This window comes from Pelophylax lessonae (assembly GCF_965119305.1).
Source record: "Pelophylax lessonae genome assembly, chromosome: 5".
Taxonomy (NCBI): domain Eukaryota; kingdom Metazoa; phylum Chordata; class Amphibia; order Anura; family Ranidae; genus Pelophylax; species Pelophylax lessonae.
Window position 1 is genome coordinate 425,454,589 of NC_138772.1, and position 27,004 is coordinate 425,481,592.

Below are 27,004 nucleotides of genomic sequence, written 5' to 3' on the forward strand. Positions count from 1 at the left end.
CCCGCCGAGCGTGGTGGAGGGCCTTGGGGATCGGGGTGAGGCGGAGCAGGCTGTCCCCACCATACAAGACGTCCTAAATGCGGTGCATACCTATGGTGCATCCCTCTCTGAACTATCTACAGAGGTTAAAAGCATGAAAGAGGGTTTGCTGCACATCAGACATGACATGCAGAAGATGAGGGAGAGAACTACGGCTCTGGAGGGCCGGGTGAGTGCTGTTGAGGATGATTTACCCCCCCTTGCACAAGATGTGCGTCTAAATTCCTCGGGTGTCGCTGAGGCGATGCACAGACTGGAAGATATGGAGAATCGTTTGCGCCGCAGCAATCTCCGTTTGGTGGGCATACCTGAAAAAGCTGAGGGTAAAACCCCTGTGGAATTTATCGAACAGTGGTTGCTGACTACTTTTGGTAAGGACAATCTCTCACCATTCTTTTCAGTGGAACGTGCACACAGGGTGCCGTTCCGGGCTCCGCCACCCGGGGGCCCTGATCGGCCTTTCCTCCTGAAACTCCTGCATTACAAGGACAGGGATGTTATCCTGAGACTGGCCCGTCAGCAACCACGCATGGAGATACAAGGCGCAAAGATTTCTATATACCCTGATTTCTCAGCTGCCCTGCAAAAACAAAGAGCGAAATTTACAGATGTTAAGAAACGCCTGCGTGCCATCCCATTGATTTACTCCATGATGTACCCTGCTAAGCTACGTGTGGTGGCGAATGGCACCGTGCACTTTCGAGAACCCCGCTCTGGCAGCTAACTGGTTGGATCGCCTGGAGCGACACCTCAGAGGAGCAGCGGAGTGATGATGCTCTATCCGGCTAATATTTGGAATTATGTTTTTTAGTTTTTTTTTTTTTTTTTTTTGGGTCTACAAGTCCCCTGATTGGAGCCATGGTATCAAGTTCTGTTTACAATACTTTGGCTCTGTTGTTCTTCCATCTTATGAAGCCCATGGGAAGGAATCGCTGGGCTTCCGAGTCTGACCGAGTTCGGGCCCTCTACTACTACCCCCCAGCCCCTTTGGGGCCGACACACTGTTCCCTGCGGGGTATGGAAGAAGGTGGCCACGTTGGCTGCCTTTCCTACACTTTGGTTGTTCCTGTTTTTTGTGTTGTGTATCTCTTTTTTTTCCCTTTTTTTGTCTGGTTTTTATTTTTTGGTGAATTCCTCTTTGATGCCCTACCTGCTCCTATCATGCCCTGTGCTCCGATCACTGCTACCCAGACCGCTCACCCACTTGGCGACTTCCTTTGCCCCGTGTGTACTCTAATCTTTCCTCATGGCTGACAGTTGGGAATCTGCTCTCTCATGGAATGTGAGGGGACTGGGGGACCCGCGTAAGCGTACGGCTGTGATGTCCCTGTTGTCGCACCACGGTCCCACTCTGGTGTGCCTGCAGGAAACTCACCTTACTCCGGACACTAAGGGATGTCTCCGGTCTCGGAGGTACACCACCCAATTGCACTCCTGTCACAATCAGTATTCCAGGGGTGTGTCTATTTTGATTTCTTCAGCTGCCAAATTTGAACTTTTAGACTCTGTAGTGGACCCTCAGGGTCGGTTTATTTTTTTGATCGGTGTGTGGAATGTCTTTAAATGTATTATTGCTAATGTTTATATCCCTCCCCCGTTCTCATTTGAGGTGCTGGAGTGTCTGTCTCGGTTTATAGGGAAACATCCTCAGGTGCCGATACTTGTGATGGGAGATTTTAATAATGTTCTTGACCCAACACTGGATATACATAAACGGTTTTGCCCCGGGGGATCCAGAACGCCCACTCCCTTTGCCAGATTCGTGGGGGAGCTGGGTCTTGTGGACCTCTGGCGCAGTAAACACCCCCTAGAAGCAGGCTTCTCCTGCCTCTCTCTATCCCACTTGTCATTGTCCCGCATCGACTTGGCCTTTGGCTCGGATCTGCTTCATGTGCTAGCGCCAGAAGTCACGTATTTGGCTAGGGGTCTATCCGATCATTCCCCAGTACAGATTCGCCTGCGGTTCCCGGGGACTAGACTTCCAATACACTGGAAGCTGAACCCATTTTGGCTTCCATTATTCTCTAACCCTGCCACATTTGTTACCCAACTGGAACACTTTTTCACCGACAACAGGCACTCCGCATCTCACGGGGTGGTTTGGGACACCATGAAGGCCTTCCTACGAGGTTTATGCATTAAGGAGGTGTCTACTATTAAAACTAACAGTAGGAAGTGGGCACAGGATGCCGGTGAGGCTGTATTACAAGCTGAACGTGATTACTTAAGCTCGCCCACGTCAGCTTCTGAGGGCCGCTGGTTGGAGGCACAACGCTTCTTCCGGTCGGTTCAACAACAGCAGGCAGACCACAAACGTTTCTTCACCTCTCAGGCACATTTCGAAGAGGGGGAGAAAACTGGTCATATGCTGGCGCTCATCTCCAGGGCGCAGCGCCCCCCTTCTGTGATTCATAGATTGGTACTTCCTTCCGACCAGGTGGTGGAGGACACGACGGATGTCCTACAGGGCTTCCGCATGTTCTTTGAGGATTTGTACTCCTCCAAGGTGGTTTACGACCCGGAGGACCTGCAAACTTTTCTACACGACCTTCCATTGCCACAGATCTCCTCCAGGGATCGAGCCATGCTGGACTCCCCCATTAAATTGGAGGAATTCCAGGAGGCGCTAGCATCGTTCCCTAACTGTAAGGCTCCCGGGACTGATGGCATCCCTATCGAATTATATAAAACCTTCGGGGGGGTTCTGTTACCCGAATTGCTTAATGTCGTTCGGGCCGCTTATGAGGAGGGGGAGCTCCCCCGCTCTATGTATGAAGCGGTGGTGGTGGTCCTCTTGAAGCCTGGGAAGGATCCGCTTCGTCCTGACTCTTACCGACCGATCTCTTTATTGCCCACTGATCTGAAACTACTTGCTAAAGTATTGGCTAATCGTTTATCTAAGGTGATTGCTTCCTTGGTGCATGGGGACCAGTCTGGGTTCATACCGGGCAGGTCCACAGCAACCAACATTCGCAGATTATACCTTAATATGCAATTGCCTCCGGATAACTGTGGTCAGAGAGCTATATTGTCGCTTGACGCTGCTAAGGCTTTTGACAGCGTGGAATGGCAATACCTTTGGGCGACCCTTGAGAGCTTCGGCTTTGGGCCTGCCTTTATTAAATGGATTCGCTTACTGTATAAGGCTCCCACCGCTAGTCTGCGGGTTAACAACTCGCTCTCACAGTCGTTTTCGCTGCATAGGGGCACCAGGCAGGGGTGTCCGCTGTCGCCCCTGCTGTTTGCCCTTGCGGTGGAGCCACTGGCAGCAGCTATCAGGGCAGACTCTGCTATTGTTGGTTTCCGTAGGGGTGAGGGGGAGGACAAGATAGCTTTATACGCCGATGACGCACTTTTATTTTTGGGTGACGCCTCGGGTTCCCTGACTGCACTGATGCGCCTGATTGGCAGGTTCGGATCCTTTTCGGGCTTCCAGATTAACTGGGACAAATCAGTTTTATTGCCATTGGACCCCCTTGAGAACGCACTGCCTACTGTGGCGTCGCAGATCCTGGTGGTGGACCGGTTCCGGTATTTGGGAGTGATGATCCATCCTGATTTGGGACAATACGTCAAACTTAATGTTATCCCCCTCTTGCATAAGTTCAGAGAGAAGCTGGCTAGCTGGATTAGGTTGCCTCTGTCGGTGGTTGGCAGATGCAATCTGATTAAGATGATATGGAATCCGCAGCTGCTATACGCGTTGCATAACGCGCCGCTGTGGATCCCCATCCACATCTTCAAACAATTCAACACGGTTTATAGGTCACTCATCTGGAGGAAACAATCCCCTAGAATTCGCTTGGAAACGCTTCAGGAGGCTAAGGATAGTGGCGGATTGGCGGTTCCAAACCCCTACTATTATTTCCTGGCGGCTCAGCTCCAGCATTTAACTGGCTGGTCGCGAGGATGTGATTCTGATCCTGTTCAGCGAATCGTCCGGACTCATTTGAAGGGCGGGGAATTAGTGGAGTCTCTGGAAGCGGGCGTCTTGCGGGGCTCTCCTGGTTACCTCACCCTGGTGCTCATGGACAAAATATGGCAGAGGGCTAAGAAGCATTTTGCCTATGACGGTTTCTCCAGATTCTCCCGAATTTCGCATAATTTGAACTACCCTGAACTGAATAAATTGCAAGACTCCCTTAAGTGGGATAATTATGGGATCCGGTTCATCACACAGTTGTACAGGGGCGGGGTCCTCAAGGACTTCCAGACCCTTCGTGAGGAGTTCGGCCTCCCCAACTCTCTGTTTTACCAGTACTTGCAGCTGCGGCACGCCCTGGTGTCGCAGTCTAAGGTCTCTCCCTGGGGTCTGTGCAATCCTGTGGTGCTTACTGATCTGGCGAACACCTCTGTTAAAAAGGGTCAGATTTCTTCCCTATACACTGCTTTTATGGACCGAAGCTCTCGAGCTATGTCATTCAGGTGCCGGGAGGCTTGGACTGAGGATTTGGGTCCTATCTCCTCTGAGGAGTGGACCGGCATACTAGATAATGTACCTAAGGTCTCTCTGTCCTCCTCGCAGAAACTTACACAATTGTTTATATTACATCGCAGGTATAGGACTCCACAGCGTCTGCATCGCTGGCAGAGGAGAGATTCCCCCCTCTGCCCTCGCTGCAGGGTGCATACAGGTGATCTACTACACATGCTCTGGCGGTGCCCGAAATTGCATCGTTACTGGCATGCGATTATGCGTACAATTAACGATATATGGAAATTGTCTTTATCTGTAGAGCCAAAACTGTGTATACTGGGATGGCTAGATGAAGAGCTCTACCCTCCTGACGTACACACTGCCATTCTCAGAGTTCTCTTCCTGGCCAGGAAGCTGATAGCTCGTAAGTGGATCTCGGCTGTGGCACCTTCCCATACTGAGTGGATAGAGGAGGTCAGGGTGCTATTGAATAGAGAACATCTCACGTACAAACACAGGGGAAATGCACTGAAGTTCGACCGCGTCTGGGGTCCCTGGCTCGATGTACCGGGCCTGGCGCCTGTCCATTTAGTTGCCAATAGGATTTTGGGTGGGGTGATTACATTATCGTAAAGTGGTACTGGGGTCTACTCTTATTTCAGGGCGGGCTGGGCTGACATATGTAAACTTCCTGGCTCCCCTCGGTTGTGTTGGAGTTCTGGACACGGCCGACGGGCTGGGTCAAATGGGGGGCATAGTGGAGTTCACCGGGTTTGTCTGTTTTGTTTTGGGGGCGGGTCACGGTCAGCTTCCTTACATTTATGGTCAGGTATCGATTGCAGTGTTGAGTGATTGTCATTGCTCAATGACTATAAAGGGAAATACTGTACTGTTAAACACTGGATGTATGCTCGTTGTTCTGATACCATGATATACTCTTGAAATTGTGAATGCTTCGCTGTACTGTAGGTGGCCTGCCACCATAATGTTGGTTTTGTTTTTATTGTTATGTGTTTAAAAAATTCAATAAAAACGATCTGATTAAAAAAAAAAAAAAATACTGTGTAGTAGACCAACAAAGATGAAGTTGCAGTAGTTTAAATGAGGGATAACCAGATAATGGAATAAGTAGCTTTGGACACCTCACTGATCTCTTCTCCTAGCATTCAGAGAATTGATGACCTCACAGCCTCAATAAGGATTTCTCTGAATAGAAGTTACAGAAAACAAATGTCTGCTTGTATTTACCGTATATAAGCAAAGGGAAACTCCATAGAAAAAGCCCGGTGTTATAGTGGATGCAAACCCTCACATATACCCAGTGAAGTGAACAGTCTCCGATGAAACCAATCTCCCTACATACGTTTTATTTGTATATCTGCTTCAGCTTTCTATATTCTTTAGAAAGTGAACATCGTGTTACAGATTTTTCTTTCTGTTTCAACACTGTGTGTGGAGTCTTGGCATACACTGTGTGAACTGATTGGCGGGGGAAAATAAAAAAAAAAAAAAAAAAAAAAAAACTCCACTCCCCCCTCCTCCTCTTCCACATAGGGCAAAGGAATGAAGAAACTTGCAGGGCTGTGCTGTGAATAGACAAGCTCTCTGCTTGTCTCCAAGTCCCTTCCCTCCCCAGAGGAGGAAGTGGAATTGTAAGTAACGCTAAAGGTGCGGTTGGATAGGTAGGAAGAGAACCAGTGAAGAGTACAGTCACGGAGACCAAAGGCATGGAGTTTATTGAGTAGGAGGAGATGGTCAACCGTATCAAAGGCAGCAGAGAGGTCCAGGAGGAGGAGTACAGAATACCATCCATTGGTTTTGGCCGTTAGTAGATCGTTTGTCAGTTTTAGGGGAGCAGTTTCAGTGGAGTGTTGAGGCCGAAATCCAGACTGAAGGGGATCAAGGAGGCTATTCTCGGCAATGAGGTCGCACAGTCGGTTGCAGACCAGATGTTAAAGGAGTTTGGATAAAAAGGGGTGCAAGGAAATAGGACGTAGGTTGTTAAGATCGGTTGGGTCCAGTGAGGGCTTTTTAAGTATGGGGCTGACTAGTGCATGTTTTACAGAGTTGGGGAAGATGCCAGAAGAGAGAGAGAGATTGAAGATGTGGGTTAGAGAGTGTAGAATAGGTCCAGAGGGTGAACGTAGCATTTGCGAGGGAACAGGATCCAGATGGCAGGTGGTTAAGTGGACATTAGCAAGTAGTACAGCAACCTCGTCTATAGTGGTGGGGTTGAATGAGGGAAGTAGTGATTGCACCTATGGGCATGAGGCGTAGATGATGGCAGGTATCTGAACGGTAATGATCTCCTTATGGATTGTATCAATCTTTTGTTTGAAGTGGTTGGCAATCTCCTGGGCAGTGAGTGAATTAGTGGGTGGAGGCAGTGGAGGACGGAGTAGAGAATTAAAAGGTAGCGAAGAGTTGCCGGGGGCTGGATGACAAGTTGTTAATGAGTGATAAAATAGGTCTTTCAAGCAACACAGGGAAAGCCGCTCAGGTGAGGCACAGATATCCAGGTGCTGGTCGGATCCGCCATCCAGTGATCAAACTTCCAAAGAGAAAAAGTGACCGCACTCAGAGCTGAATGAACTTGAAGTGTTTATTCCCATTTATAAAAGACAACGGTGCATCGAACAGACATGGACACGTTTGACATGTTTCACAACTCTGTAGGTCGCTTACTCATGAGTAAGCGACCTACAGAGTCGTGAAACATGTCAACCGTGTCAATGTCTGTTCGATGCACCGTTGTCTTTTATGAATGGGAAGAAACACTTCAAGTTCATTCAGCTGAGTGCGGTCACTTTTTCTCTTTGGAAGTTTGATAAAATAGGTCTGCTTGGCAGTGTGGAGACTGGAATTGTATTTTTGGAGGGCAGATTTATATTGGTTGAAATCTTCCTGAGACTAAAGCCCCGTACACACGTACTGATCGTCGGCCGAACGATCCGCCGTCTTTTGTCCAGGGCTGTCGTGTCTGTTGAAAACTGCAAAAGACTGCACACGAATTTTGTCGGCCAACAACAGCCGACCGCAGAAGTGATGTCATGTGATGGTTAACTTTCCTTGTCTTTTTTCTTTTCTGAGCATGCCCAGTCTTGCTAATCTGCTGTCTGTCGGCCGAAATCTGTACTGACTGGCGAACAATCGGCCGTTCTGGTGACGGCCAACAAATATTTTAAAGTCTGCACAACAGATTCTGTTCGGCCGAAAATGCGCTGTCGGCAGCATCATACTAACAAGCCTACAATCGGCCGATTGTTCGGCGGCCGAATATTTACAGCAGACGATCGGTACGTGTGTACGGGGCTTTAGTCTTACGCCATAGGCGCTCAAGAGCACAGCTATGCTTTTCAGACTTCTAGTGTTATCGGTTTGCCAAGGTTGAAGGGGTCGTGGCCTGATTCGGTGTGTAGCGAGGTGGACCAGTGTGTCCAGGGAGGCTAAGTGTGAAGCGTTGTAGACAGAAGTGGCTAGGTTGGTGCAGGACAGGGGTGCGATTTTGTCATAGAGGTGGTCGGTAGCAGAGTAGAGAAGAGAAGGGTTGAGATGGCGTAGGTTTCTGCGGGTAACTGTATGGTAGCTTGCGGGAGAGGAGGTGGAGGAGAGGGAGAGAGTGAAACTAATAAGGTAGTAGTGATCAGAGAGAGGGAAAGGAATGTTTGAAAGGTTGTCAGGAGTGCATAGGTGGGAGAAAACAAGGTCAAGGATATTGCCTTCAGAGTGAATAGAAGCATGTATCCAATGCTTCAGGTCAAAGGAGGAGGTTAGACAGAGAAGTTTGGAAGTGGCAGGAGTGTTAGTATTAACAGGGATGTTGAAGTCGCCGAGAATGATTGTGGGGATTTTAGATGAGAGAAAGTAGGGGAGCCAGGCGGAGAAGTCGTCTAGAAAGGTCGATACTGGTCCAGGTGGGCGGTAGATCACAGCTATCCTTAGAGAAACAGGAGAGAAAAGATGAATGCAATGTACCTCAAATGAGGAGAGTGACAGAGAGGGGAGGTGGGTGAAGTACTTGAAAGGTGCTATGTGGGGCTAGAAGGATTCCAACAACCCCTCCCTTGCGTCCATTGGGTCTGGGGGAGTGAGTCCATAAAAGACCACCTTGGGATAGGGCAGCAGGAGACGTAGTGTCAGATTCATGAAGCCAGGTTTCGGTGATGGCAAGTAGATTTAAAGAGTTAGCGATAAAAAGGTCATGGAGAGAGGTGAGTTTATTACAGACAGAGCGGGCATTCCAAAGGGCGCAAGAGAAAGGGAGTCTGGTCATGGGAAGAAGAGAGATGGAAAGTAGATTGTGCTGATTGTGGCTGCAGCCAGAGGGTGCGGGGTAATCGGTGTGTTGAGCAGAGGTAAATGATGGAGGCCCAGGGTTTGGGGATGTCTCCAGAGGTTAGGAGAAGCAGAAAGGTGAGGGTGGTAATATGAGAGTGTGATTTATATGAAGGGACATGCCCCAGTGTCCTGGAGGTTTAGTGTGCGTGTGGATTTAGAAATAAGAGGAGATGGTATGTGCAGTAATGAGGAGAGGACAGTAGTGAGGGTGATAATATGTAAGCTGTGAGGTGGAGAAGAGGGGTGAAGGAGAGAGAGTTTAAGGATAGAGGACATGGCTGTAACAAGAAGTGGTGGAGAATGCATGTTACAAGGAGCAAGAGCTGATAGGGTAAATTAGGTCACCTGCAGTCTGTATGGTGTATATCTCAGCCTTTCCTTTGTTCATTTACTTTGTGCAATCTCTGAAGTGCAGACTCAGAAGTGCGTCCCACTTATAGAAATTGCCCCACTTTGAGAATGAGCCCCCAAAAAGCAAACATGCCCCCCCTTGCATGACCCCTGACCCTTTGTCTGGACACGGCTGATCACGTGCACTTTCAAGTAAACTGAGCATGTGCAGCTTGGTTCCACAGTGAGTATAAAAAGGATGCTTTACTGCATATACAGACTGATTTTACCATTGTGGGTTTTGTAATACTTTAGGCTTCAAAGTCTAAAAATGATGGATTCCAACAGCATCAAAGTAAGTTTTAAACACACTGATGTAAACACATGCAGACAGTCAATCTGCTTTAGGTAAATTGTGACCGAGTATATTCCAGGCTAGAGCTCCAATATAACAATTTAAAGTAATAAAGTACCCAAGATTTGGGGTAAATACCAAGTTCCTCATAACCATCTAGGACAGAAGGAATTTAAATTGCCAAACCGCAGACAGTCCTGAGTTTGTATCTTCTATAGCAGAGGAAGCATTTCTAGATTAAAGAAAAACCACACACATTCACATATTTGCCTTACTTTAAATATGTAAAAACACAAGTCATAAGTAAACTAAATGCATTTGTGTGCTGCTGGAAGAGACACCAACATGTTCATATTGTCCCTTTAAAATAGACCTTCACCCACTTTTCAGGATTTTAATTCTACAAATGCCAACACACTAGGAAGTGGAGGTAAAGGAAGCCATAAGAGAGCTGGAGAACGTGGGAAGGCAGAGCATTTTGTGGAGGACGACACAATATAGAAGAAAGGTGACATGAGGTGGCGATATAGTTGGTATTGATAAGGGACATATTAGGGGAGTAAAGGTGGGCAGCACAATGACCATACGTGGAGAAAAGGGGACACTGGTTGGGAGTGACAGAGGATAGATCGAGGGGGGGGGGGGGGGGGAGAAGGGAGGAGATGGAGGGACAGTTGTTGGGAGGGTGACAGGATTGACTTGGGAAGAGAAGGCAGAGCAGTCGTGGAGGGGGGGACACACTGGAGGTGGAAATCGGGTTTTATGGTCACAATGTTTGAAGAAGAGGTGACAGATGACAGTAAAGATCTGGGGAAGGGGAGAAGGTGGATGGGGGGGGGGGGGGGTTACTGAGACAATGTTTGGAGAAGAGGGGGTCAGCAGAGTTAAAGGTGATGTTAAAGAGGGGATGAGCAGAGCTGGGGATGTTGGAGAAAAGAGCAGAGTTGGAGGATGGGTATGCAGAGTTGGGAGTGAAAGAGAAAAGAAAGTTAAGGGAAGAGAAGGTGATCAAAGCTTGGGATGAGCAGAGTTGGAGTGATGGAGAAGAGGGAGTAGACCAGAAAAGATGGGGGTGACAAACAGTGGGGGCAAGCAAGGGTGAGGGTGTTGGGAAGTGATCAGAGTAGGGGATGGGCAGAGTAGGGGATGGGCAGAGTAGGGGATGGGCAGAGTTGGGTGGGGGGGGGGAGGAGTGGTGGGCAGAGTTGAGAGTAATGGAGAAGAGGAGGGGATGATCAAAGTTGGAGAGGTAGGGAGGAGGGGGTAGATAGGATGAGTTGGGAGGGATGGGGTAGAGAGGGTGATCAGTGTTGGGGGGGGCAGAATGGGGTAGAGGGGGTGAGTTAGATAGACCAGTGTTGGGGGGGATGGGGTAGAAGGGGGCAACCAGTGTTCAGAGGGATGGGGTAGAAGGGGGCGAGTTGTGAGGGATGGGGTAGAAGGGGGAGGGATGGGGTAGAAGGGGGCAAGTTGGGAGGGATGGGGGTAGAAGGGGGTGATCAGTGCTTGTGGGGGGGGGGGTAATCAGTGTTGGGGGGGTAGGGTAGAGGGGGTGATCAGTGTTGGGGGGGATGGGGTAGAGAGGGTGATCAGTGATTGTGGGGGGGATAATCAGTGTTGGGGGGGGGGATAGGGTAGAGGGGGTGATCAGTGTTGGGGGGATGGGGGTAGAGAGGGTGATCAGTGCTTGTGTGGGGGGGTGATCAGTGTTGGGAGGGATGGGGTAGAGAGGGTGATCAGTGCTTGGGGGGGGTAATCGGTGTTGGGGGGGATAGGGTAGAGGGGGTGATCAGTGTTGGGGGGATGGGGTAGAGAGGGTGATCAGTGCTTGTGGGGGGGGGTAATCAGCGTTGGGGGGGGGGGGGGAATAGGGTAGAGGGGGTGATCAGTGTTGGGAGGGATGGGGTAGAGGGTGATCAGTGCTTGTGGGGGGGGGGGGTAATCAGTGTTGGGGGGGGGATAGGGTAGAGGGGGTGATCAGTGTTGGGGGGGATGGGGTAGAGAGGGTGATCAGTGCTTGTGGGGGGGGGTAATCAGTGTTGGGGGGGGGGGAATAGGGTAGAGGGGGTGATCAGTGTTAGGAGGGATACGGTAGAGGGGGGTGATAAGTGTTGAGGGTGGACAGAGCAGGGCAGTTAGAATATGTGTATTGGGAGTGAGAGCAGAGGCTGCTGGGAGGGAGGACAGTGGGACAGGTGTCGGGGGGGGGGGTGAGGGGGACAGGTGGGGGAGGGGACAGAGGTTACATAGTAGCACCCAGCGTGCAGTGACCCTGAGCAGTGTGGCTAGGCACAGGACAGTCAGCCTTCTATATGAGAACTCACCGCGGCCGTGGCCTTTCTGGCGGCGGGCACTATGGCAGGCAGGGGTGCGGACATGGTGTTGCCGCACATACACCGGGTGTGCCCAAATTCGTCCTCGTGCTACCGGGTGTCTCTGGCCGTCCGCCGCCGCACCGCCCTTATCCTTCAATAACCCGGAGATAAGCCGCGCGGAAGAGGGCGGTCCAGCGGCGTCATGAGGCACAGCAGACACCCAGCCGATCCCACCAATCACCAGCTGAGCCCGGGCCAAGACCGGAGACTAAAAGGGGCCGTATGGCGGGCGTGATGTCACATACTGGGTGTCTCTGATTGGGTAAAGATGCATGTGGGAGGGGATAAAGTAGGCAGAGTGCGACCTTTCATTTTTGGGGAGTCAGAGGGTGTGTAAAAGGGGCGTGATGGGGTGTGGGCGGAGCTCCGAGGTATACAGAGGTGGAGTAATAGAACCCTGATAATCCCATTGATAAAGAGCGGAGATCCGTATAGCGATGTGGGGAGGTGGGAGGGGACCTCTTCCCTATGTGTGCACAACACCATACACCGATATATGATACTCTCAGCTGTCCCTTCCCATACACCCCACACCCACCCGCCAATCATTTCATACTCACACTGGCCTTTATTTACTATTTGTCTACCGGCATTTGTTACATTCTGCATTGTTTGCTAGAAATCCCTGTAATCCCCCAACAGTTCTAGATTTTCTGAGAGCAGAGACCCTGGAGAATGAAATGTTTTTATATCGCACACTCTCTGCGCAGTTATATAATAAACGCACATTTTCAGGGAAAATACACAAAAACGTACTTTTATACAAATACAATATTAATATACCCCAGTTTTGGTAAAATATAAAATATTGAGTATATAGACACCAAACAGGTCAAGGCTTAACATATGGCATGGAATCGCAAAAAAACAACCCTAACTAAGGCCCCATTCACAATTGTGTGACTTGTCATGCGACTTTGGACCCTAAAATCGCAGGTCAAGTCACACCCCATGTTTTCCCAATGAGTACTGTTCATATCTGTGCGACTTAAAGTCGCAGCAGCTTTAAAGTTGTTCCTTCGCTGTTTTTGTTCAACTTTCATGTGACTTGAGGGCCACAGACTTCAATGTAAACCCTCAAAGTCACATGAAAGTCACACCTGCATGATATACTGTACATGCGACTGGTGTGCAACTTTGTAGAGCAAAAACAATCACATTGGTCAAAGCCAGGGTCATAACAAAGTCGTACTCATCCAAAGTCGCATAAAGTCACACCATAAAGCTGTAATGGAAATCGCACAATTTTTAGGTCACACATGTGAATAGACTTTTACATCTACGTGCTTGCCCTACACTGCACTTTTTATTTATATTGGGTGCGTGCAGAGGCGATGGGGTGCTTGCAAAGAAAATTTTAATTATTTTTATTTGTTTTATGCAAATTTTCTTTTACACTTTTCCATTTTTTTAAACTTTATTGCTATCACAAGAGAGCTAAAAAGCCTATGTGATAGCATGGGAAGATGACAGGTACTCTTTATGGCAGAGATTCCCAAACTACGGCCCTGCAGCTGTTGCAGAACTACACTTCCCATGAGGCATTGTAAAACTCTGACATTCACAGACATGACTAGGCATAATGGGAATTGTAGTTCCTGAACAACTGGAGGGCCGTAGTTTGGGAATCCCTGCTTTATGGAGACATTTTTTTGACCCCGATGTCTCCCCTTCCCTCCAAAGGAACTATTAAAACATAGATTGTGTTGGAATAGCTGCATCCTCGGCTACACTAGCCAAGGAATGACAGCTGTGACCCTGGAAGTGAAGTAATACTTGTCGCTTCTGGGGACATTAGTTGGTCATTAGGAGGGATAGGGGGATACATGTACACTTGAGAGCCCTCTAAAAGTGATCAGACAACTCTAGAGCCACCCAGATCACTTTTATCGTAAAGCTCCTCACCGCCTCGAAGGCTAGATTCAGTGGTGGAACTACCAGGGCCACAAAGGTAGCACTTGCTGGATCCATCAGACAATGCTTAGCGCTTTACACGGATTATATATTGCTGTTTCTGAAAGACCCAGTCCCATCTCTATGTGCGGTTTTTTGTATCCTAGATAAATTTGCGAATTTTCCGGGCGTACGCGTGAACTGGGATAAGTCCACTATACTTCTCTTGGACCCTGGAGCTGCGGCTGTGGCAGATTTGGCAGGGCAGCTGCAATGGGTCTCCCAGTTTACATATCTTGGGATCTGGGGCAGTGGCGTAGCGTGGGTTGTCAGCGCCCGGGGCAAGGCAAGTAATTTGCGCCCCCTAACCTGTGGAGTTTTAGCACTCAAAGAGTCCCTTCGACTAGCTGTTTCCACAGGTGTGAGGTATTCTTTTGACCCCCAACATAAGAGCAGAGGGGAGGAGAAACAGCAGCACACTGAGCATCCCAGTGAATGGCTGTGCAGGAGGGGGGGTGTCAGAACAAGTCTGATCATTGGAGGAAAGCAGGCTGAGTTCCCACCCAGCATAGCTAGAAGACTGACCACGGTGTGGTCAGTTTATAAAAGGAAAGCAGAGGGACTAGCAGGATCACCAGGGATTTCACACAAAGGAAGCAATACAAAGAGAACAGGATACTTTTTCACACCAGTACAGGGTACGGAAGGCACATATCAGGAATATGAAGCGTTGAGGTAACCATTATTAAGTGATGTTCCTGCCTGTATCCCTGCCAAGCATTTAGCATGTAAGGGGATTAGTAATGTTCCTGCATTTGTCCCCACCAAGCATTCAGCGTGCAAGAGGTTAAATGATAAATACCGCTATGTAATGCATGTCCCTCAGACCAGGGCATTTGGCGTGTAAGGGGTTAATTGAGGGATCCTGCTATGTTATGCATGTCCCTCGGGGCATTCGGCATGTAACGGGTTAAATGGTGAATCCTGCTATGTAATGCATGTCCCTCAGGGCATTCGGCATGCAAGGGGTTAAATGATAAATACTGCTATGTAATGCATGTCCCTCAGACCAGGGCATTTGGTGTGTAAGGGGTTAAATGATGAATCCTGCTATTTAATGCATGTCCCTCAGGGCATTTAAGGGGTTAAATGATGAATCCTGCAATGTGATGCATATCCCTAAGGGCATTTGGCATGTAAGGGGTTAAACAATACACCTTACATGCCGGATGCCCTGAGGGATACATTACATAGGCAGGAGTAACTATTAAACCGTTAAATAAATAATTATGTTTTGTAATGCACCATGCACGTCTCTCAGGGCATTTGGCAAGTAAGAAGTTAGCCGGCGCATGCACAGATGCGGGTCTCGGGAATGTTTGCTTGCTGCAATACTGCCTCATACTGTAACTCCTCGTCTGCTCTGGCTGGCTGCTCCAGGGCTGTCCTCCTCCCCAGACCGTGGCCCCCCGGAAACACGGCTCTCAGGTCTCCCCGGCTTTTTGTTATCTTCATCTGCTCTGCTGTGGCCACACTGCCAGACTGGCTGCCACAACGAGGAAATCAGAGATCCGGTCTAGAGTGGAAGAGAGGGAGACGGGGACACCATAGCTCGGAGAGCGAGCAGCAGGCGGGACTTCAAGAGCAATGGTTTGCGCATGTGCCACCCACGATCACAGACAGGCCAGCCCTGCCGCCGTCACATGACCCCATCCGCCCAATCACAGGGCGCCCGCCGCCCATTGTGAGCCTGAACATGACGGCCGAAGCACAGCGAGCCAGTGACACAGTCTGTACAAAAATAAGGATTAGGACAAAGTGACACTGGCGCGGGATGCGCCCCCCTAAATATTGCGCCCGGTGCCACTGGCCCCCCCAGCACCCCCCACGCTACGCCACTGATCTGGGGTATCAGCAGGAGTTGCAGACTATTACGCACTAAACCTACACCCGTTACTGGACTTTCTCAAACGAAAGACTGAGGCCTGGAGAAACCTCCTATTGACAGCGATTGGACGCATCAATCTTATTAAAATGAAGATACTGCCAGTTTTTCTGTATTTTCTTCCGAACTCCCATGTTTGGGTCCCTCGCTCTTTTTTCTGCACAGCACACAGGCTTTTCAGCTCTTTCATTTGGGGGGGCCGCCCCTCCCAGAATTGGACTCAGGGCTCTGCAGGAACCTTGAGGACAGGGGGGTTTAGCTCTTCCTGACCTTTTCAAATGTCTTTTGGCTGGACAAGGGGTCTTTGCATGTAGGTGGCTTCTTGGGGAAAGCAGGGCTCGGCTACGGTGTTGGAGGCAGCGTTGTTGGGCTCCTATGAAAGTCAGCGCCTTCTATTATAAAGGGGCACAGAGGCCAAGTTCCCCCTAACGACAACCATAAGAGCCACGATCAAAGCATGTGACTATATACAAAGCCTGCTACAACCTGCTTCTGATTTTTTTTTTCACCGACCTCCCCACTTTGGATGAACCACTGTCTGTCTTCCTCAATTCCTTACCATACCAGACCCCATCATAAGGGCTACTAGAGGGATATACTAGAAAGGGTGAGCGGCTATCCTTTACGGATCTCAAACTAAAGTATAACCTACCAAATTCCTATCTTTTTAGATATCTACAACTGACATGCTTTCACCTCCCAATTTGGCTCTGCTGGAGTGTAGGTTAAGCCGTCCAACCTAGAAAATGTTTTGTAAGATGAGTCCATAAAAAACCTCTGAGTTATATAAAGAACTTTTTCCTGCACCTCCTCCCTTGATAGTCAAGTGCAGGAAGCAGTGGGTGGAGAAGGTCGCGGATCGGGGGGGGGGGGGGGAAGCTCTGGAGTTTCCCCTTTACTCACCTGGTATCCAGTGCTGTATCTTGGCCTGGGCCAACAAGGCCCAGGCCTAGGGCGGCACTTTGCAGGGGGGCAGAAAAAAAAAAACAGCCTCCTCCCAGTTCCCGCACGAAAAGGGTCTCCGCTGCCTTGCGCTACATTTTTAATATAGTGCCAGTCTTATGGGGTGAATTGGGCCAGAGGGCAGAGTCTAGGAGGCAAATCGGTCTGGCACCCCCATAAAGCGGTCTGTGATGAGGCTGTACTGATGGGCAGTAATGAGGCGGCACTGATAAGGCTGCACAGATAGGCACTGATGAGGCTGAATGTGTGGGAACTGATGAGGCTACGCTGATGGGCACTGATAGACTTGTGGTCTGTGGTTCACAGATGACAGGGCGGGTCGTAAACAGTAAAGGGCGTGGCATTTACAGGAAGGGGTGGGTCATATGTAAATTAGGGGGTGCACAAGTTTAGTCAGGCCTAGGGCAGCACAAAACCTAATACACCACTGCTGGTATCAGCTGATCCACTTTAAATTCCTACACAGGATCTACTACACTCTGGCAAACTTAGCCAAAATCTACCCGGGGATTTCGGCGGAATGCTGGCGATGTTCCTTCTCTCCAATCCCCTTTGGTCATGTGTTTTGGCACTGCCCGCTGGTCAGAGATCATTAGAATGAAATACTTCACTGTATAACGGAGATCACTTCTATACCTGTCCCCATTATGGTGGCAGTCTGTCTACTTAGTCTGGTGGAGGGGTGGGCGTCTTCCAGAGCTCACTGCTGAATCTGTTACACTATTACGCCTGTAAGGCATTAATCTTATTCTGGAAAATTTATAAAAAAAAAAAAAAAAAAAGTTTGCACTTGCAACTGGGTCCTGGGGTTCTGCCAACATGGGGGAGGGGGGGTCTGAGACTCAGTGTTGCTAAAGCAGGCACTTTTCTCCTGTCAGTGCCGGTAAAGAAACCTCCTTGTCCCTGGAGTGTAAAAAACACACTTCTCGGCGATTCCAACTCTGAACTGCGCATGCACAGTTTCAGAGCCAGCCGATTAGAGGGCTACTAGGTTCAGCCCCGGATCGGGCAACGGGGTGGGGCTTATATTCACACAACCCATAACATGAGTAGAGGCTGTGCTCGGCAGTCCTCTAATCAGTTGGCTCCGGAACTGCCTATGCGCAGTTCAAAGTCGCAGAGACTGATTTTTTTTCTAAAGTGTTTTACCGCATCTATTATATTGCACAGTTATATACAGATAATACCTTTAGAACATTTCAGGATCTCCGGACGATGTACCCACTATCCTCTCATGCTTTTTTCGGTATTTACAGTTGCAACACGCTATACAGTCTCAGTTTAAAGATGAAAAAATCTAAGATACAGACTATGCCACTTATAGATATATATGCTAAGTCACAGGTTAGAAAGGGCCATATATATATATATATATATATATATATATATATATATATATATATATATATATACATACATATACATACATATACATACATATATATATATATATATATATATATATATATATATATATATACACGGTTTGATTAGACAGTACCAGAGGAAGGCTGCCTACCTGGGTAGAAGGGTTTGGGAAAAAGATTTGGGTGCACTGTCAGATGAAATATAGGAGGATATTAGAACAAGTTCCCATGGTGTCTGTGTCACCCCAACAAAGTTTATCTCAGCTACTATACTGCAGCAAGCAGCCCCTCCTGCGCGAACCGACATAGCCCTACATCGGTCGCGTGCCTGCTGCTAGGGGGCTCCGATTGCCGCCGGCCACCCGCGATCGCTCCCCGCTAAAAGAGAAGGACGGTCAGCTGTTGTAAACACAGCTGACCGTTCTTCTTTCTGGAATGATAACAGAGCGCCTGTGAACCTTCTATATAGGGTCACAGGTCTCTGTGATCATTTCAAAAGCCCATCCCCCCAACATTTAGAAACACGCCCCTAGGCTTACATTTAACCCCTTGATCACCCACTGTGTTAACCCCTTCCCTGCCAGTGTCATTATTACAGTAACAGTGCATATTTATAGCACCGATTACTGTAGTAATGTCACTGGTCCCCCCAAAAGTGTCAAAAATGTCAGTTAGGGGTCCGATTAAGGTTGCAGTCCCGCTAAAAATCGCAGATCACCGCCATTACTAAAAAAAAAAAAAAAAAACAATAAAAATGACATAAATCTAGTTAGTAGACACAATAACTTTTGTGCAAACCAATCAAAATACGCCTATTGTGATTTTGTTTTTACCAAAAATATGTAGCCGAAAACAAATTGGCCTAAAATGTTAAAAAAATTAGATTTTTAATTTTTTTTTTACATTTTATTACATCCAGAGTGCCCCCTTACATTCTCCTGGGTGCCTCCATACATCCTGCAAAGTGTACTTTAGTAATGTGTGCAGTGTCTGCAGGCCCAGATTCTGTTCAATCCCCCTATAAGACCCTCCCACCTGCCATGCCCACTGTTCGCTGCGGCACACATTTTCCAGGGTGCCCCAGATCTTCCATGATCTTAGTCATGCTCACATTTTGTATGCTGTTTTGACTGAAGGGGCCCAGGGGGGCCTTTCATGGTTTCTTGCACTGGGGCCCTGAAGGTTCTAGTTCTGCCTCTGGCTAGGTTCACACATATGCGGCTCCGCGAGCCACATTTTGCACAGGCAGGACATTCACTTGAATAGGCTGCCATGCCTCCTGAAATGCAGGGTAAAGGTCCTTGCGGCATTTTAGAAATCGCAGCTCACACGGGAACTGCAAGTATAGTAGAATGAATGGCACTTGCACACATCCAGTGTGTTTTTCTGTCTGGGTGGTTGCGGCTGCGGGAACAGGTGCGGACCCACAACGGGAACCACCCGCACAGATGTGAACCTAGCCTAAGGCAGGCCATAGACGATTCGAATTACGTACGATTTATCGTTCGATAACGAAAAGCGCAACTCGTGCACATCATCGAGTGTACCATCAATGTGAGCCGAAAATCGTACGACAAAACACTATTTTTTGTGCCTTTTAACCACATCTCTACCGGACACACTCCCTACTGTTCTGTGTTTTGTTAGGCGAAATCATACAACTCCCCCACTAATGATACGAAATTCGGCCGATTTTCGCAAAAAAACCCAACATGTTGGATATGTGAATTTTTGCTGTCGTACGAAAATCGAACGTTTTACATACCACACTAACGATACGAAAATCGTTCGATAACACTGCCATTTACGATTTTCGAACAAAATTCGAATCGTTTATGGCCTGCCTTAGGCTGTATTCAGGTATTTGTAAACCACAAGGGTTTCCTCTCTTGCAGCTGTTCCTTCCGGCTGCGGTAGGGAACAGTGTGGTGCACCATTCAGTACATCACACAGCTCCTTTTTTTCCTCACTGAACTTTATTTGAACTGTTCAAAAGTATACCTCAGTCATGTCACTGTACAGCAGTTCGATGTGCTGCGCTGCTGTACAGTGACATGCAATCCTATACAGTGCGCTGCGGTAAAATGTAGCATGTCTGCATTTTATTGCAGCTCGCTGCAGCGCAACCATGGGCTGCATTGCAGCGTGAATGGGATATGCAGAGTACAATTGTTTTTTGTAGGAAAAAAATTGGTGATTACCAAAAGGAACTGCGCAAAATGGGTGAACACACTTTAAAGTTATAGGTACCAGCTAATATAGTGTTGTGAACTTCAAAACATGAGTGAATAAATAAATAAATATATAAATATATAAATAAATAAATAAACCAATAAATATGTGGGAATATCTTCCACGATGCGAGCTGCAAACAAACAACGTATTAACATGATGAATGTGGAATTAAAGGATATATTGCGCTCAGCAAATATTTGTTCACAATGAAAAAGTGCATTAGGCTCCGTTCACATCTAGGCGTTTTGGGGCGTTTTTGGGGCGTTTTTCTGCTCTAGGATCAGCTCTCAAAACGCCCAACAAGACAAATCCTATTCATTTCAATGGCCCCTGTTCACATCTGAGCGTTTTGACGCTGTATACAAAACGCCCAACGCTCAAAAAAGTACATGAGCTTCTTTTTGGGCAGATTACAGGCGTTTTCCATTGATCTCTATTCAATCTAAAAAACGCCTGCACAAAAATCGCGGTAAAATCGCGGTAAAATCGCGGTAAAAAACGCGCGAAAAACGCTATGCTCAGGTGTGAATGTAGCCTTAGTGCAAATAAATAAGTGAAAAAAAAAAAAAATATATATATATATAAATAAAGTCCTTGGTGCTTGTGAACATCAGAGGTAGTTAAATGGTTAACCGCAGCAGTTGATAAAAGCACAGACTTGATAGAAGTGGAATCTAAAACCTTCACCTCCACACTTTCACCCAGTGCTCCTTACCAGAAGGATATGACCCCTTAATTATAGGGGGTCACAGAAAGCATTGGTATCCACAAAGAATCCAGACCATCCACATGGCATTCTCTCACCAGCAAGGATGTATGATCAGGTTAAATATGGAACTCCAAGTTTTCAGGACTTATAAGGGGTAACAAAAAAGCTCTCATGGTGCAGTATGTCAGCATAGTTAAACATTTTATTGTTACAAGTTGCACTTACTACAATCCATAAGAAATTCCGCCTTTTAAACAGTGACAATTCTCGGTTGTTGGAGTAATGAACGCCACTCCACGCCTGCGTTCCGCCAACCCGGAAGTCTACGGCCTCACGTTCCCGACGCACGTTTCGTCAGTCCGTGCTGACGTCATCAGGGGATCAATTGTTTTTTGTGTGCCCTTGCAGTGACCAGTGTGAATACAGCTTTATGGTATATTCACACTAGCTGTTGCATTAAATTGCTGCGGCTGGTGTGCTGTGCAGCTCAGCCAGATCAGTGCAGTGTTGATGTACTGTTCTCTAAAGCATAAATGGGGCCTTACTGATTATTTATTATTTATTATTTATATATTAATTAATTTATTTATTATTTTTATTTATTTATGTAATATTTATTTATTATTTATATATTATTTCTTTTTAGAATTCATAAATAATAAAAAGCTTACAAATCAAAATCTGCAAAAATGTGAAGCATCAGCAGCTCTCTCTGTAGATTTTGGTACAAGAATGAAACGATATAAGGTTCATACCTGCAGCCCATATAGGCTCTGATCATTGATTGTATTCATGTAATGGCACACTTGACGTTTGAGAAGATAATCAGCAGATCACCGCAGTACTCTGGGGACAGCAGCGGATATGCCCGCTCATATCACCTGACCTCATCTGGGGAGAGCCATTTACTGGAACTTGGCACTCTTCAACACTAATTCTCCATAGCTGCGTCACTGACACTCATTCATCCATTGAGGTATTGGTCTTGATCTACCGGTTATTTCCTAAGCTTACAATGATATTATATTAAGAACATAATCATTATGAGGTCAGACTGCACAGAAATGCACAGACATTTTATTCATTAACTAGTTATCAGCCATTTGTATTTTTCTAGACTCTTGGAGATCATAAAATGTTACAATTTAATATGACTTTATTTCCTCACATGGCAGAGATGTATTTGAACACTTCTATTTTTAAATGAATTGCAAATGAACATTGTAACCTGCTTTCATTATAAGGCCCCTTTCACACAGGGCGGATCAGTTTGGATGGACTCCACTTGCTCAGCGGGGATCGTTTCGCTGATCCCCGCTGAGCAGGAGGATGACAGGTCTGTCTACACTCATTGTGCAGAGCCGGACCTGACGGTCCTGCTCTCCTCTATGAGGAGATTGGATGAAAATAGGACAGCCTGTCAGTTTTCATCTGATCCGACCCGCCAGACGGATGGCGAACGTATCGCCATATGTCTCCTTTTCAGCGGATTTTGTTGGATCGGATGCAGTGGCGGCTGGTGCTCAAAATTTTTGGGGGGGCGCAAACAGAACAATGTAATAGGCATTGCTTTGTGGCAAAAAACGCTGTAAAAAATTGCATGACTTTGAGGTCGCAAAAGTGTGAAAGGGGCCTTCAGTAATTAAGGTATAGTGTGCCCCCTTTCAATGCAGAGAGACCAGCGTGCCCCCTTTCAATGCAGAGAGACCAGCGTGCCGCCTTTCAATGCAGAGAGACCAGCATGCCCCCTTTCAATGCAGAGAGACCAGCGTGCCCCCTTTCAATGCACAGAGACCAGCGTGCCCCCTTTCAATGCAGAGATGCCAGTGTGCCCCCTTCCAAAGCAGAGAGACCAGCGTGCCCCCTTCCAAAGCAGAGAGACCAGCGTGCCCCCTTTCAATGCAGAGAGACCAGCGTGCCCCCTTTCAATGCACAGTGACCAGCGTGCCCCCTTTCAATGCACAGTGACCAGCGTGCCCCCTTCAATGCAGAGAGACCAGCATACCTCCTTTCAATGCAGAGAGACCAGCGTGCCCCCTTTCAATGCAGAGAGACCAGCGTGCCCCCTTTCAATGCAGAGAGACCAGCGTGCCCCCTTTCAATGTACAGTGACCAGCGTGCCCCCTTTCAATGCACAGTGACCAGCGTGCCCCCTTCAATGCAGAGACCAGCGTACCCCCTTTGAAAGCAGAGAGACCAGCGTGCCCCCTTTCAATGCGGAGAGACCAGCGTGCCCCCTTTCAATGCAGAGAGACCAGTGTGCCCCCTTTCAATGCAGAGTGACCAGCGTACATGCCCCCTTCAATGCAGAGATCAGCATGCGTGCCCCCTTCAATGCAGTGACCAGCATACATTCCCCCAATGCAGAGATCAGCATGCGTGTCCCCTTCAATGCAGTGACCAGCATACATTTCCCCAATGCAGAGATCAGCGTGCGTGCCCCCTTCAATGCAGTGACCAGCATACATTCCCCCAATGCAGAGATAAGCGTGCGTGTCCCCTTCATTGCAGTGACCAGCATACATTCCCCCAATGCAGAGATAAGCGTGCGTGTCCCCTTCAATGCAGTGACCAGCATACATTCCCCCAATGCAGAGATCAGCGTGCGCGCCCCCTTACTTACCTGGAGCAGCAGCAGCGGCGGGCGGCTTCTCTTCAGTCCCCCGGCGGCGGTTTCTCCTCAGTCCCGGCGGCGCGTCTACTCCAGTCCTCCCGCTCTCGCCTCCTGCTCGGCCAATGGCATGGGGTTTGCCTTGCGGCCAATCAGGAAGCGCGTATCGGACACACTTCCTGATTGGCCAGGAGGAGGATCGGTGTGACAATAGCGAATTTTCATTCGCTATTGTCACACAATGGGTGGGCTCGGGGCGCTCTGCGCCCCGGCTCCACCCTTTGCATCACCCTATTAGAGCCTCTGGCTCTAATCAGGTGATTTAAAAAAAAAAAAAAAAAATTAAGCTCCATGCGTCTGGCGCCCCTGCATGCAGATTAGGGGGCCGGACGCATGGATGGGGGGGAGGCGCCCCTGCGCCCTCAATACACCGCCCGCCACTGATCAGATGCCAGGCAGGTGTCAGCGGATCCGCCTCCCTATGGAGGTCAATAGGTGGCCCTATTGGGTCCACCTGAAAAACAGACAGGTGGACCCGGTCAGTCCGATCGTGTGAAAGGGGTCAGTACTTTGGGACTTCAAGTTATGTCTGTGAAGGTACATCCAAAATGCCCAAATGCAATCATTACAAAGTCATATAAGCTTTAGCATAATAAGGTATATTCTGTATATTCTGTAAAATTATTATGAATATTTCCTAAAGAGAAGGTCCAAAAAATGAAATGTCAGGAGCTACAAATACTGTAACTACTGACTTTTAATATAAGGACACTTACCTGTCCAGGGATCCCGTCACCTGACCTGATTCTTCAATTGGCTTTGGGTGCAGGCACCGGCATCTCAAATAAGGGAAACAATAATTAAAGCCTTGCAGCTTCACAGCCCGTTTCCTACTGCTCATGCTCGAGCCACATTTTTGAATGGTCCCTCAGCTTTCTAGGACCTGTGATAGAAGGAGGGGGGATGAACTTCCATCTCAGATCGCTGCTGTGCATATGACTTGAAATGGGAGCGAGTACCTGTCATTACCAGGGACCTTCTCTCCCCCAAAAAGTGTCAAAAATGGCAGTGGAGGGGGGAGGATGCAATCCTGTTTTGGATGAATTTCCGCTTTAAAGAGGCAGCTTTCGTCAAATGTTTTAAAATGTATTAAACGTATTTATTTAACTCATGTAATTTATTTAATTGGATTAGTTATTAATATAAATGTAAAAGCCTTCAATAAAGGTTCTTGTTCAGGCACTTCCTGCTATGGAGTAGTTGGAAGAGGCTGGGGGAGATTACAACTACTGAGATGCAAAAAAGGATGAAAAAACGTGTTTTATGAAAATGATAGAAAAAAATGTCAACTGGGGTATAATATAAACCCTTACATATACCCAGTAAAGTGATTGGCCTCAAGTGACACACAGAGATTAAATAAATCCTACATAAACTGCACCTGTCTATCTGCAATCTTCTCTTCTCTACATCCTTTAAAAGCTCTGAATATTTGAAGCTTGTCTGAGAGTTAAAGAGGAAGTAAACCCTCCTCTGACACTTTTACCTATAGGTAAGCCTATGATAAGGCTTACCTATAAGTACTGTAAATATCTCCTAAACATGTACTGTTTAGGAGATATTTACCTTAGATGCAGCCAGTGACGTCACTGGCGCATGCGCTCTGAAGGAACGGCCGCTGGTGCCGTTCCTTCAGAACTCCGTGCCGTGACCTTCGGCTCCCGCGCGCATGCGCTGGAGTGACGTCACCGCGGCTCCGGCCAAGCAGATGGCCGGATGCCGCGATCCCGGGAAGACGGGCGACTGGACATGCAGAGATGTATAGTAACGAAGTAGAACTACTTAAGTACTGTACTTAAGTACCGAAATGCGGTATCTGTACTTTCCTAGAGTAGAATTTTTTTCTCCTACTTCTACTTTTACTTCACTACATTTTTTCGATGATTTCGATACTTCTACTCAAGTATTTTTTTTTGTGCTGCATAGTTACTCGTTACTTTTAAAAAAATTACCACTGCCAGAACAGTAGATGGCAGGTTGCATAAAGCTCAAAAAAATGTGTATAATGTCATTTGTAAATCAGCGCATACGAAAATAAAGGCTGTGTATAATAAAAGCTGCTAGACCAAATCTTTCCAATAAAAAGAAAATATGAAACAAACAAATAAATGGTGCTACAGCGCTTAAAGTGCATCAAGAAACTACTAACAAACACAGGTTAATCATTTGAAATAATAAAAAACAATATGATGTTCAAACTTTTGACTTCTTTCTTTAATGACTACATAACACAGTACTTGTACTTCTACTTTCAGTACTTGAGTAGAATTTTTTTTTCAAAACTACTGGTACTTTTTACTTTTAGTACTTAAGTAGCAAATTTTTTGAAAAAACTACTTGCAATACTTAAGTAAAAAAAATGTTGAATACTTTAGTACTTCTACTTAAGTAACTTTTTCTGCGAGCACTTCCACTTCTACTCAAGTCACTTTTTGATCGAGCACTTGTACTTTTACTCAAGTAGAAATTTTGAGTACTTTATACAAGTCTGTGGACATGTCGCCCGTCATACAGGTAAGCGGGCGGCACGGCGGGGGCTTCGTTCTAAGGTAAGTATTTCATAATGAGCTAGTAAGCGATGCATACTAGCTCATTATGTCTTTCAGGGTGAAAAAGAAAAAAAAACAAAAAGGGTTTACAACCTCTTTAAAAAAAGGGGGTGGACAGCTGAAGTCACACTCTGCAGAGCTTTTGGTGTCAGGAAAACTTGTCAGATGGGATTCATGTTATTAGGCATGAAGCAGCAGACAGAAATGACATTTAGTGCTCTGGATTGAGACAAGTACACACTATAGAGGGATATGCTTTGTTCTTATTTTATGTCTGAGATTTACAACCACTTTAGTCTCAGATTTGTTTCTAGGGGAAATTGTCCTTGACAGGGTTAAATAAAATATCATGAAAAAACAAAAAGTAGTGGGGGTGGTCCAGGAGGGAACCCCCCACGGAAAACCAACTAAGGGTACTCAAGCTTTTAATGAAAAAAGGTAAATTTTATTAAGGCACGTATGCCTATAAAGGTAAAAATAAGACACAATACAGGGTAACGGAGAAACACACTGCAATGACACTGATTAAAAACATAAAATAAAAGGTGGCACTACACACATATGAAAATAGGACTGGAGCATATCAAATAGCATGAGTATAACCAAGATTGGCTAAAATTATTGATACATCCTAAGGGTGGTGTAGGTCTAAGACCAGCCAATAGGTAGGTCACTCAAAATAGCCTGACAAACCACGCGGCATATGTCGAACAATGAAGTCGGCACGATTGCCGGGTGGTGTGTGGTAACCTCTATGGATGCATCCAATGACACAGCCTGAAAACGTGCTTCAGTGAAACATTAACCCGCTGTCACCT

The 27,004-nt window shown here is 47.3% G+C and overlaps 1 protein-coding gene across 2 annotated transcripts in view; it reads right to left on the bottom strand.

Moving 5' to 3' along the window:
- LOC309556824 (acyl-protein thioesterase 1-like) overlaps window positions 1-12,046 on the bottom strand; it is a 125,872-nt gene extending 113,826 nt beyond the window's left edge. Inside the window, exon 1 of one of the 2 annotated variants that reach the window (XM_082259344.1) lies at window positions 11,804-12,034. In XM_082259344.1, coding sequence (XP_082115470.1) covers window positions 11,804-11,872 — 69 coding nt within the window. In that variant the 5' untranslated portion in view covers window positions 11,873-12,034. Of the gene's footprint in view, window positions 1-11,803 lie in introns of both variants that reach the window. The other variant, XM_082259343.1, reaches the window with a different exon arrangement.
- Between the last annotated feature and the right edge of the window lie 14,958 nt (window positions 12,047-27,004).